General features: G+C 52.8%; 1 protein-coding gene across 3 annotated transcripts in view; it reads left to right on the forward strand.

The window, feature by feature from the left end:
* Positions 1 to 10,184, forward strand: part of SLC2A5 (solute carrier family 2 member 5) — a 59,878-nt gene extending 49,694 nt beyond the window's left edge. For all 3 annotated transcript variants that reach the window (XM_073796561.1, XM_033843729.2, XM_073796564.1), the window contains 8 exons: positions 4,296 to 4,448; positions 7,152 to 7,277; positions 7,392 to 7,579; positions 7,698 to 7,808; positions 8,283 to 8,384; positions 8,674 to 8,749; positions 9,201 to 9,328; positions 9,421 to 10,184. In XM_073796561.1, coding sequence (XP_073652662.1) covers positions 4,296 to 4,448; positions 7,152 to 7,277; positions 7,392 to 7,579; positions 7,698 to 7,808; positions 8,283 to 8,384; positions 8,674 to 8,749; positions 9,201 to 9,328; positions 9,421 to 9,624 — 1,088 coding nt within the window. In that variant the 3' untranslated portion in view covers positions 9,625 to 10,184. The remainder of the gene's footprint in view (positions 1 to 4,295; positions 4,449 to 7,151; positions 7,278 to 7,391; positions 7,580 to 7,697; positions 7,809 to 8,282; positions 8,385 to 8,673; positions 8,750 to 9,200; positions 9,329 to 9,420) is intronic.
* The last annotated feature ends 2,340 nt before the right edge of the window (positions 10,185 to 12,524 follow it).

Here is a 12,524-nt window from a genome sequence, read left to right on the forward strand (position 1 = left end):
GTTGAGTGCAGGGGGCATGCGCAGTACACTGCTTTTGCTCAAGACATCCAGTGTTTTCCCCTGGCTCTTCAGAGGTGACAGTTGGGTTTTCTTTGGCCTTTTTGTCCATAATTTGCCCCAACTACACATGCACACAGTTATTTTTAGTCCCTTATAGTTTCTCTGCAGCTTGTTGCTCAAGGAGATGTTTGTCCAGGTGCAAACACCGCAGCAAAGGGTCCCAGATCCCAGCCTGTCTCAGGATCAGTTGGTGGATCAGCAAACAGTATTTTCTTTTTTTTTGCTTTTAACTAGGGTAGACTGTGTCACATGTAGTAAAGATAAGGATTGTCTTTTTTTGTGTGTGGTACGCGGGCCTCTCGGCCCAGCCGCTCCACAGCATGTGGGATCTTCCCGGACCGGGGCATGAACCCACGCCCCCTGCATTGGCAGGCGGACTCCCAACCACTGCGCCACCAGGGAAGCCCAAGGATTGTCTTTTGAAACGTTGTTTCAGTTCTTTATCTTTATACATATGTGAGAACCAAGTTGGATGTAAAATGTATTTCTGTATTTTGCACCATGAGTTGTGGTCCAAAAAGCTTGAGAAATTATCAGATGCATGAATCCCTCTACCAGAAAAGAGTTAATGGTAGTAACCTCTCCAAAGCCATTCTGCCTAGGCCGGGTTTCCCTGGTTATAGAAAGTTCCCCCATGATGGCTTCAGACTGGAGAGACATTGTTCAGCCATGCCGTGGCCTTCCTTCAGGTTGGCTTCCTCTGTAGGCAGAAGGGCCAGGGCCGTCGAGGCAAGCGAGGTGCCCACTCTCGGGGCCGTGCACTGCAGGGTGGGCCCCCAAGGGTAAGCGCCCCTGGAAATGCTGCACCCTGGACACTTCACTCGCCCCCCACCAGGCTGTGGCATTTTCAAGTGACTCGTTCTCCTTCCAAACACAGGGATAGGGATGAAGAAGGGATAATTTGGCTGGATGTCAGTAAACCCCTTCCCTGGAGTTTACTGACAATAGAGGAGACAGCAAGGAGCCTGGTATTGGGGGAAGTGGCGAGGGATTGCAGGGCTGGGGAGATGAAGAGGAAAACAAGATTCCCGAAGACAGAAGAGGTCACCTCAAGGAGGGACTGATGGGCCCCCTGGCAAACTTCATTCATTCTAGCTTTCCCTGAGAGCACCGGACATTCATCTACCATCTGGCCAGGAGTCCCGAGGTGCCTGGCCCTGCTCCTGCACTTTTTCCCTGCAGCCGGGCTCAGCGTTATGAAAAATGGACGATTCCTGGAAGTTGTCAGCAGCGGACAGGTGCTGTGACGTTTCTATTGCCAGCCAACAATTCAGAGCTGGTTCCAAAAAAGAAATGTTAGGCTCCAATAGAAAAATCACAGTTTAACATCCCAACCTTTGTTTTTTTTTTTTTTTTTTTTGGCCATGCCACACAGCTTTCCGGATCTTAATTCCCCAGCCAGGGATTGAACCCAGGCCCTCGGCAGTGAAAGCACGGAGTCCTAACCACTGGACCGCCAGGGAATTCCCAGCCAACCTTTGCTTTTAAATAAGCATGACTTCTGGTCAACAGTTCTCAAACTTTTTGGCCTCAGGACCCCTTTACACTCTTAAAATTATTGAGGCTTCTAAGGAGCTCGTATGGGTTATACTGATCAATATTTACCATGTTAGAAATTGCAACCAAGAAAGGTATTAATTCATTTTAAGATAGCACTAAGAAGCCCATTACATGTCTTTATGAAAATAATTCTAGTTTCTAAAGCAAAACAATTTAGTGGTATTGCTTTACATTTTTGCAAATCTCTTGAGTGTCTGACTTAACAGAAGACAGCCAGGTTCTCAAACCTGCTTCTGTGTTCTGTTGGTGTGACGTCAGAGGGCGTGTGATCTCTGGAAAACTGGTCAGGGAACGAGAATGAAAAGGACAAGTAACATCTCAGGACGGTTCTGAAAACAGTTTTGATCTCACAGACCCCCTGAAAGGGGTCAGGAACCCCCTGTGTCTTCAGGTCATACTTGAAGAACTCCAGCAGAAGCCTAATCTATTTGCTGTTCATTCCTTCACGTATTTCCTGAAAAGTCAGGAAAGGGTGTCATCAAGCCCCGTGGTACTTAGACACCCTAAAAACGAAGTAAACGGCCACTCTGACCAAGGGGGCTCAGGGTCAATGCAGCTTGGACCCCCAGATGCTCAGTTTGCTGGTTTGCTGTTAGTCAACACCTTTGATAAGAACGCTTCAGACTTTCACTAACGGAATTTAAACTTTAAAAGCTGCTTCTCTGGCTTTGGTGTCAGAACAGGCTGGCCGGGGGTTGCCCCATGGAGTTGTTTTTAAGACAGAATGAGACTGTTCTCCACCGACATGAAGGGAATCCCATCTCTTCACAAACCTCCTGGTGTTTGTCTCTCCAGTGTTGCTATTAACTAAGTTCAGAAGCACTTGGACTTGAGAAGCGACCACCAGGGCCTGAATGGTGACCGGGCAACATGAGGGCCTCGCTTTCTCCATAGCCCTTTGGGCACTGGGCCTGCAGTGTCCCCCCCATCCACCACACAAGACACCTAGGAGCTGCTCTAAAGACTGTCTGTCTCTGTGTGAAAATCAGAAAGAATTGGTATTAATTAATGAACTGTGATGCCCCTTTTAAAATATGAAGCAGAATCCCACTACTGAGCATATACCCTGAGAAAACCATAATTCAAAAAGAGTCAAGTACCACAGTGTTCATTGCAGCTCTATTTACAATAGCCAGGACACGGAAGCAACCTAAGTGTCCATCGACAGATGAATGGATAGAGAAGATGTGGCACATATATACAATGGAATATTACTCAGCCATAAAAAGAAACGAAATTGAGTTATTTGTAGTGAGGTGGATGGACCTAGAGTCTGTCATACAGAGTCAAATAAGTCAGAAAGAGAAAAACAAATACCGTACGCTAACACATATATATGGAATCTTAAAAAAAAAAAAGGTTCTGAAGAATCTAGGGGCAGAACAGGAATAAAGACGCAGACGTAGAGAATGGACTTGAGGACACGGGGAGGGGGAAGGATAAGCTGGGATGAAGTGAGAAAGTGGCATGGACATATATAAACTACCGAATGTAAAATAGATAGCTAGTGGGAAGCAGCCACATAGCACAGGGAGATCAGCTCAGTGCTTTGTGACCACCTAGAGGGGTGGGATAGGGAGGGTGGGAGGGAGACGCAAGAGGGAGGAGATATAGGGATATATGTATATGTATAGCTGATTCACTTTGTTATACAGCAGAAACTAACACAACATTGTAAAGCAATCAGACTCCAATAAAGATGTTAAAAAAAAAGCCAAAAATAATAATAATAAAATACTAAGCAGAGATGCCCTTGAGCAGAATTGCAGAGCTGAAAACTTGGCCGTCAGTTTCCTCTTATCTCAGTGCTATAAAATACCCTCCCATCACCAGTGGCTCCAGCCTCCCCTCACCCCACACTGTCTCCCTTGGTCTGCCCTTGGCCACAGCCTCCCTCTCAGACCCCACGTCTCTCTGAGCACCAGCTTGCCTCTGGCTCCACGTGCGATACTTGGACCAGTAACAACCCGTCTGACCTTCCTCCCAGACCCCCAACCTTTCATTGGACTTTGAGGAGAACTAAATGGGATAATATCTGTGAAAATACTTTAGAGCCTATTAAATTGTTTCACCTATTCATAAGGGGGTCAGATATCAGTAAGACGGGAAAACCAACAAGATCAAATACTGAGGAGTCAGAAGTAGTTCAGTCATTACACAAATCCCAGAATGCAGTTAGTCTACAATATATATTTAAGTTTTCATTGCTTACTGACAAATAAAGCTTGTGCTTCGATGTCTGTGCATCAGCCTATTATGTAATATACAGTCTCAGAAGGTAAAGCTGGTGGGCAGGGGTCCTTGGCCTTTTAGTAACAGGTTTCCCCCCGAAGGAGCAAGAGAGGAGAGAGAGTCTAACCACACCGAGGCTTTTCCTCTCCGAGACCAAGCCAATCAGGAGGGAAGACCTGAGGCCCGGGTGGCCTGTGTCCCCAGGTGACACCAGTCTGGAAGCAAACGCACTGTCCATGAACTTCTTTGGTCAGACTATTTTCTCTTAAAGTTAAAAGGCCTAAGAATTGCAAGAGGGGTGGTTTGCTTAGTCCTGCAGTTCTGAGACAGTTTCAGCCCAGCTAATGCGATTGCTGAGGAAGAATAAATGTGTTTGAAGACAGAGCTCATCCCTGCCAGATTAATGTTTCCTGATGGTGTCTTTATTTCACCCTCCCTCCCAGGTCTGTCTTCCAATGTCGTCCCTATGTACTTAGGGGAGCTGGCCCCTAAGAACCTGCGGGGGGCCCTGGGGGTGGTGCCCCAGCTCTTCATCACCGTCGGCATCCTTGCGGCCCAGATCTTGGGTCTTCGGAGTCTCCTCGCAAACGAAGCAGGTGAGCTCAGGACACCTCAGACCCCCAGCCCGTTCCTATGAGCTGGTCTTTTCTCTCTAAGCGACGGGGCCCCTGCACAGCCCTGACCCCACGGTGCTGAGCTGGAGGTTGCCCAGAGCGGGCCTGAACAAGCTGGTGGGGACAGACTGACGTTCTCTAGACCCTCTTGGGACACGGATGAGGGAGTTGTGAGGGCGCAGGAGGTGCTGCTATCTTTCTCTTGTTGCTTGGTGGCTGTCACACAGGGACCCGGGGCGTGGTAATGACGGCCACCAGGGTGCCAGGCTCTGTGCTTAAGGCCTCCGGCACCATTGCACTGGAGCCTCCCAGCAATGCAGCTGCCCAGGGGCCCGCGATCATCCCATCACAGACCAGGAAAGAGGGTCACAAGACCCAGCCTCCGTGGGTGAGGTGGTGAGTCTCAGGGCTGGTATCCACACCAGACCCAGACTTCAGAGCCGCACATCCCCCCACCCCAAGAGCCTGGGGCCTGGCACACAGCAGGTGCACAGCAACTCATAACTGGCGTTGTTCTTGCATGACCTCCCTTTTCTTCGTCTTGGGTCTCGAACCTCTGAAAGGGAAATCACCACTAACAAAGCACCAGTCAAAACATATGGGCCAGACATGATGTCTTTTATATAAGCCATTTAATCCTCCAAACAACCTATGAAGCATGTACTACTACTATACCCATTTTACAGGTGCAGAACCTGAGGCATAGAGAAGTTGGATCACATGTGCAATGTCTCCTTAGGACACAAATGCAGGCAGTGCAGGCCTGAGTCCGAGTTTAACTACCAGCTCTCCCACCTTTCAATCGCCCTTGTAAAGAGCTGGGCCCAGGAGTGGAGGAGCTAGGTTCCTGTCCCCCGCTGATGGCACGTAACCAACCAGCTGCACCCAGAAACAGCCACGGATCCCTGGCGCCTGCGAAGTGCTCTGTGGTGTGTGGGAGGCAGCCATGGTTCCACCCAGGGAGGGGGTCTCAGAGAGGGCCTGGGCTTGGGGGGCCGGGTAGGACCAGCATTCCAGATGTGGGCAGAGGGGATGGAAGCATAAAGTTCTTTGTGCATGCAGGGAGCTGCAGGTGTGGTGGTGGACTCTCACTTTGTCCCTCCATCCTTCATGGTGACTAACCAGCCCTCGGTACCCTCCTCTAGACAAGAGTGTGGAGGGCAGGGCTTGGCCTTCCTCATCTTTGTGTCTCCGGTGCAATTCATGGCACATACTAGGTACTCAGTGAAGAAGGAAGGAAGGCCAGAGAGAATAGTCAGAGTTCTTGGAAGCGAGTGGGCAGTCACAGCACAAAGGCTGCATAGAAGTCACGGGGGTCAAGATTGGAACAGGGTGTCTGGGTTTGGCAGTTAGCGGTCACTGAGATCTCATGAGAAGAGTTTCAGTGTCGGGGGCGGGGTGGGGGCCAGAGGGCAGATGGCAACGGCCCGAATGGCTGGCACGTCCATACTCACTGTAGTCCGTGCAAGGGTGATAGAAGGGGGACCCAGATCAGCCAGGCCCTGGATTCAGAGCCAAGAGGTGGGAGAAGGTTGGGAGGATGGGGATTCAGGGTTCAATGTGCCTGAGTTCGAATCTCGGCTTTGCTCCTAAATAACTGATCTCGGGCAAGGGAGCTACATGCCCTCCATGCCTCAGTGTTTGCAGGTGTAACATGGGGTTGATCCTGGTACCTGCCTCCAGACATTGCTATGATGGGGAAGTGGGCTACATGTGAAAAGCCGTTAGACTCTAGTGCCTGGCACGCAGATGTCTGCAGTTATCACCTCCTGCATAGGAGAAAAGGGGGTGAGTCGGGCATTCACAGCTCCTAGAAGGAGCCTGAACCACTCATTCACTTATTTAACCGTTTCTATTGAGTGATGTAACATACATAAGGGCCCGGAACTAGAACCACGCCGGCCCCCTGTGCGCCCCTCAGTCACAGCCTTCCCGCCCCCAAAGGGAGCCACTGTGCCAACATTTATGATCATCGCAGCCTCACTCTTCCCTAGAAGAGTTTCACCACTTTTCTAGAAGACAGAGTTAATTTTCCCTGTTTCCGGACTTAATACGATGGGACCACATCGTGTGGAACCACACTGCACCCAACATCACATTGGTGGGATTGGCTCCTGTCCTGACTTGCTTCATTTTCACCACAGTATAAAATTCCATCTTACGAATGAACCAAGATGTATGCGTCCATTCTACTGTGTGGACATTCGCCTTGTTTCTGGGTTTTGTTTCTATAATCAGTGCTGCCCTGCCCTTGTCCTTCCGGTGTCCTGGTGGCCCAGGCGTGCGTTCCTGAGCGGGACTGCTGGGTTAGAGCACGTGGGTGTCCAGCATCACTAGCTCCTGCCAGACTGTCCCCTAAAGATGCCACGTGTCCACACAGCGGTGTGGACACTTCCCACCTGCCCACATTCTCGTCAGTGCTTGGTGTTGTCAGAAGTTTTCACTTGGTTCGTCTGATAGGTGGGTAGTGGCTGTTCGTCAGCTTCCATTCTCTAAGTATTTAGAGTGTCCGCTCTTGGTTAGGCGCCATCCTAGGTGCTGGGGACGGAAGAGAAGAAAGGAACTCCAGCTCCAAAGAAAACCAATCAGGATAATGGGCCAGAGCGGCTCCGTGGGGCTGGAGGCAGAGAGAAGCAGGAGACGAGGCTGGGCGCCAGTTCTCACGTAGGACTGGTTTCCTTGCAGGCTGGCCCATCCTCCTCGGCGTGACCGGGATCCCCGCGGCACTGCAGCTCCTTCTGTTGCCCTTCTTCCCCGAGAGCCCCAGGTACCTGCTCATTCAGAAGAAAGATGACGTGGCTGCCAAAACCGGTAAGGCTTTCCCCGGAGACCGGAAGAAACGACGACGCAGGTTGCGGCATCTTTGCTGGGGGGCGGGCGGTTGCGTGATTCAGCCCCCAGCGCCCTCCCTGCTCCCTCCCCCAGCGCTGAGGGAACTGCGAGGCTGGGACGACGTGGACGCCGAGACACAGGAGATCTGGGAGGAGGACAGGGCCGAGAAGGCCGCGGGCTTCATCTCCGTGCTGAAGCTGCTGAGAATGAGGTCCCTGCGGTGGCAGGTCATCTCCATCGTCGTCCTCATGGGCGGCCAGCAGCTGTCGGGAGTGAACGCGGTACCAGGGCAGCCGGGGCCGGGGCAGCGGGCAGGCACGGGGTCGGGGTCGGGGAGGGATCCGCCGAGGGGTCCAGGCTGCCCGGCCGGCCTCACCAGCCTCGGGGGTGGCCTTCCAGATCTACTACTACGCAGACCAGATCTACCTGAGCGCCGGGGTGAGGGCACAGGATGTCCAGTACGTGACGGCGGGCACAGGCGCGGTCAACGTGCTGATGACCGTCTGCGCCGTGAGTGTCCCCGGGAGCCGAGTCCCTGTCTGCCACCAGGATGGAGGGCACCTTGAGAGTGGGGAGTCTTGGCCCAGGAAGGAGCCCGGAGCTCAGTGGCGACGTGCCCCTCGGTCCCTCCTCTCTAGCCTCTGGGCTGTCCTCAGATGCCAGCCTGTCTCTTGGCGGGGGTGGGGGGGTGGGGCGGTAGCCTGTGGCCCCAAAGATGGAGGCCCGTCCCCACCGTCCACTCCGGAAGCTACCGCCGTGAGAGGCGGCTCTTCTCCAACGTCTCACACTGGGGACAACTACCTGTGCCAGGGCCACCATGTGACAAATGGGGCCCCTGGACTGCGCAGTGCGGAGGCCCGCTGGCCATTCAAGGACACACACACACACACACACACACACACACACACACACACACGAGCGGGTGGGCGCACAGGGGAGGTGGGCCTGCTGAGCCTCCCACGTTTCCTCGCCCTTTCCCTCCAGGTTTTCGTGGTGGAGCTCCTGGGGAGGAGATTCCTGCTCCTCCTAGGCTTCTCCATCTGCTTCACCGCCTGCTGCGTGCTGACCGCCGCCCTGTCTCTGCAGGTGAGGAAGGGGGCGCCTTGGGGGGGGCTTGCGCCCTCGTGCGCATGCGCGAGTCCGCTGCTTGGGGATCCCGTGCAGCCCCGATCCCCGCCCCAGCAGCGCACTTCCCACTTCCAGCCGGTATTCCAGGGGCATCCAGGTGGCGCTGCTTGTAGAAGGAGGTGCCTGGCGCCCGCCTTCCCAACCCAGGCAGAGCTACTGGCCCTTCGGGAACCGAGAGTCCTGACGCTCCCGTCCCAGGTTGTCTCCGCTTTGCCAGGTGTGATCCAACTCTGTTTTCTCCCCACAGGACACAATATCCTGGATGCCCTACGTCAGCATCGCCTGCATCATCTCCTATGTCATAGGACATGCCCTTGGGCCCAGTATGTACCCCAGAGCTGGTTCTGTGGTTTCACTGCCCCCTCCTGTACCACCAGCCCCAGAAACTGCTGACCTGAGCTCCTTAGAGAGGCTCCAGGGAGGGGCGAATTCGGCCCAAATGGCTTCTCTGCCTGTGTTCTTGTGGCAGAGGGCTTTGAGCGAGGACGGTAAAGCAGCCTGTGTAGGCTGGAGCACGGTGCCCGTGTGGTCGGCACAGAGAGCCTTACAGGTGGTCATGGGCCCCCTTTAGGGACATCACAGGATGTCACCTGTTGTGTCCGACTCTTGCTAGGTGCCTTCTCACACTGCTTCTCCACGAGACCAGGAGTCCTGGAGACACACCGCTCCGCCTTGGGCCGGATGCCTCTGGAACCTTGCACGGGCAGGGGCTCCAGGACCCTCTGTGGGCTTGCTCGGCCGGCAGGGAAGACAGCTCTTCCTCTTCTTCCCCAGGTCCCATCCCCGCACTGCTCATCACCGAGATCTTCCTGCAGTCCTCCCGGCCGGCCGCCTACATGGTGGGGGGCAGTGTCCACTGGCTCTCCAACTTCACTGTGGGCTTGATCTTCCCATTCATTCAAGTAAGTGCCACCCAGGGGCCCCAGAGGCCCAAAATACTCAAGCAGTAAATCGAGAACCTTTTCAAGAACGCGAACCCTCTCCCCTCCCACAGGTGGGCCTCGGAGCTTACAGCTTTATCATTTTTGCCATGATATGTGTTCTCACCACCATCTACACCTTCCTGGTTGTCCCCGAGACCAAGTCCAAGACCTTCATAGAAATCAATGAGATCTTCACCAAGATGAACAAAATGTCAGAGGTGCACCCAGAAAAGGAGGAGCTAAAGGACTTTCCGCCCTCTACTGCGGGGCAGTAACTCGAGAGGAAGAGCCTGTGAATCAGGTCTGCGTGAAGCTTCCCTCCTGGGCTATGAATCCAGAACTAGGACAAGTCCGGTGTGGAAGGCAGACCCTGATGAGACTGTCGTAAGGGCTTCTGTGCAGTCCTTAAAGGCAGGCTGTCTCTTTCCAGGTTGACCCATCACCAACGCCAAGGCATGCCGGGCAGCTGTCCCTCAGCCATGCTGGGTCAGCCATTGTGTGGCTCCTGGCAACACCGGCTCTTATAATGAAAGCCATTACCATGGTGTTGAGATGGAAGGACTCAAACGTGGCCAAAGAAACTAGTTCTTCTCCAATCCCGTAGTCTTCCGGGGGCCACGGGCCCATGTTCAGGGTGGAATCCATCCTCTTGTCAGATCCATCTCCAGAAACACTAGTTTTGAAAAGTATGATGTCGTGAGTGATGAAGTCTAGGAATCTGGGAAGCAGGTCCCTATGGAGACTTTAACCAAGTCAGAGATTATTGTTCCCAAATTATATTATTAGAGGACAATAGAATTGCCTTTGTATACTCAATAAAACAAATATGATCACTTTTCACCAAGACGTGCTGCTTTTCTGTGAGCCGGTGGAAGGCGGGGGGCATTCCCTGCTCCTTCAAACAGCTTGGCTGCACTGGAGTGTCAGCCCCGTAAGGGCAGGGGTTTGGCCAGTTCTGTTTATCCCGGAATCCCCACTGCCTAGAAGAGCCTGGCATGGAGGAGGCCGCTCAGACGATATTTGCTGAAAGAAGGGGAGGAGTGAGAGATGAGGTGGTCGCGAAGTTGAGATTTTTAAGATTTAAGGTTGGGGAAGCCTCTGCATGTGTTCAGGTGCATAGCGAACACCGAGGGGCCCTGAAGGTGGACGGGAAAGGGTGTCGGGAGAAAGAGGCAGTGCCCCCTACACACACACAGCAGAGCTAGAGGCTTTCGTAGAGGGGGGTGTGTGTGTGAAGAGGGTGTGTATAAAAAGGTGGAGAAAACTGAGGCGTAGGAAGGGAAGTGGAGGGACCGCCTGCTGAAAGGCTTCTGACAGGATGTGAAATCTTCTCCCGGGAGTTAGGGAGGCAGAGGCCAGGGGCCGGTGGGACAGAGGTGGGGTTGGGAGCAGCGTTCTTGGGGGTGGAATGAGGATTCCCCAGGTGGTGAATTCCATGACTTACAAATATAGTGAAGGCCTAGACGATCCTGTGGTTGAACCATCCTTACCTTCTGCCACAGGGACCTACAGTGTGAGGGGGCACAGAAAACAACCATAGATGGCAGCTCGCAGTGCTGAGAAACAGTAAGGCCAGAACGTCAGAATTAAGGGACTGTGGCATTATTAATTCCGCTCATGTTACCTGCAGCACCTCTAACCCAGGGGAGGCTCTGGAGCTCACGATTCTGCGGGTCTATTCTCTGGGGTCAACCACGGTTCTGCCACTTAGTAATTGAGCGACTTGGGCAACTTATTTGGTGTTTCTGTACCTCAGTTTCCTTTTTGGTTGAGCTAATAGTAAATGCCTCTCTGGTTGGTTATGAGAATTAAATTCTATGCTTGTAGCTTGTAGATCAGTGCCTGGTGTGTATTAAGCACTTAGTTATTTTTAAGCGCTTGGGATGTTGATCTTGTAGACGAATAAACACACAGGCAAAATACAGTGAGAGACCCCACTCTGCATGAATACTGGGATTAAACAAGTAAGCGGATGGCAGATGCTGGGAACCATCTCACTCTTGCAGTGGGAAATTACAGATAAGCCGAGAGAGAGAGTCTAGAATGATCCATGTGGTAATAGACTAGAGTTGGAGATATTGTTCAGCTGAATAGAGACACAGGTGGCTACACACAGAAATATTTATAGATATGTGGACTTACATGCGTTGGTGAAATACAACAGGAGGAGAAAAAGATGGGCCTGGTGCTGTGGTTGCACAGAAGGAAGATGGGGAATTAGGAAAGACAAAAAGGATTTCTCCACGAGAAAATGCAGTAGGAAAGAGAAGAATGGTCATTCCAGGCGAGGAACAGCACAGAGAGATGAGAGGGTTTGAGGGGAACGCCAGGTAGCTTTGTGAAGCCAGAAAGCCCGAACTAGATTCTGTAGGTCTCTGTGAGCCACACTGAGCCTGAACCTTGTCCTCAATATAAAGGTGGCGGGACTTCCCTGGTGGCGTAGTGGTTAAGAATCCGCCTGCCAATGCAGGTGACACAGGTTCGATCCCAGGTCCGGGAAGATCCCACATGGTGGAGCAACTAAGCCCCTGCGCCACAACTACTGAGCCCACGTGCCACAACTACTGAAGCCCGCCTGCCTAGAGTCCGTGCTCCGCAACAAGAGAAGCCACCGCAATGAGAAGCCCACGCACCATAACGAGGAGTAGCCCCTGCTCACTCACCGCAACTAGAGAAAGCCCGTGCGCAGCAACAAAGACCCAACGCAGCCAAAAACAAAAGATAAACCTGGTGGTACGTGACCGTTGAGTTTCAGAGAGTGTGGCTGCAGTAACAAGACCAGGCAGGACTTGGGGAGGGAGACCGATTGGTGAGAAATAATAAGGGCCCTGCAAAGCCAGCAGTGGTGAGGCCGAGAAGTGAGGGAGAATTCAGAGAGACTGGGTGGGATTTAGGGGCCCTCGGCCACTGCAGGTTAGGCATCTGGCATACGTGCCAGGTTTCTAACAGGGGCCAATGGCGAATGGTTTGGGGAGCTGAGCGGCAGGTTTTGGGAGAAGACTAACAGTTTTGGACCTGTTGAGATGGGGGAGCTCACGGAACATACGGCAGACATCTAGAAGGAAGTTGACCGTATGGCTCTGAAGCCGGAAGAGCAAGGATGTAGATTTGGGGGAAACACACATACTTATCAAGCATCTACTGTGTTCCAGGCACTGGGGCTGCAACAGTGAAG

The sequence above is a fragment of the Tursiops truncatus genome, chromosome 1, assembly GCF_011762595.2.
Source record: "Tursiops truncatus isolate mTurTru1 chromosome 1, mTurTru1.mat.Y, whole genome shotgun sequence".
In the NCBI taxonomy this organism is placed as follows: domain Eukaryota; kingdom Metazoa; phylum Chordata; class Mammalia; order Artiodactyla; family Delphinidae; genus Tursiops; species Tursiops truncatus.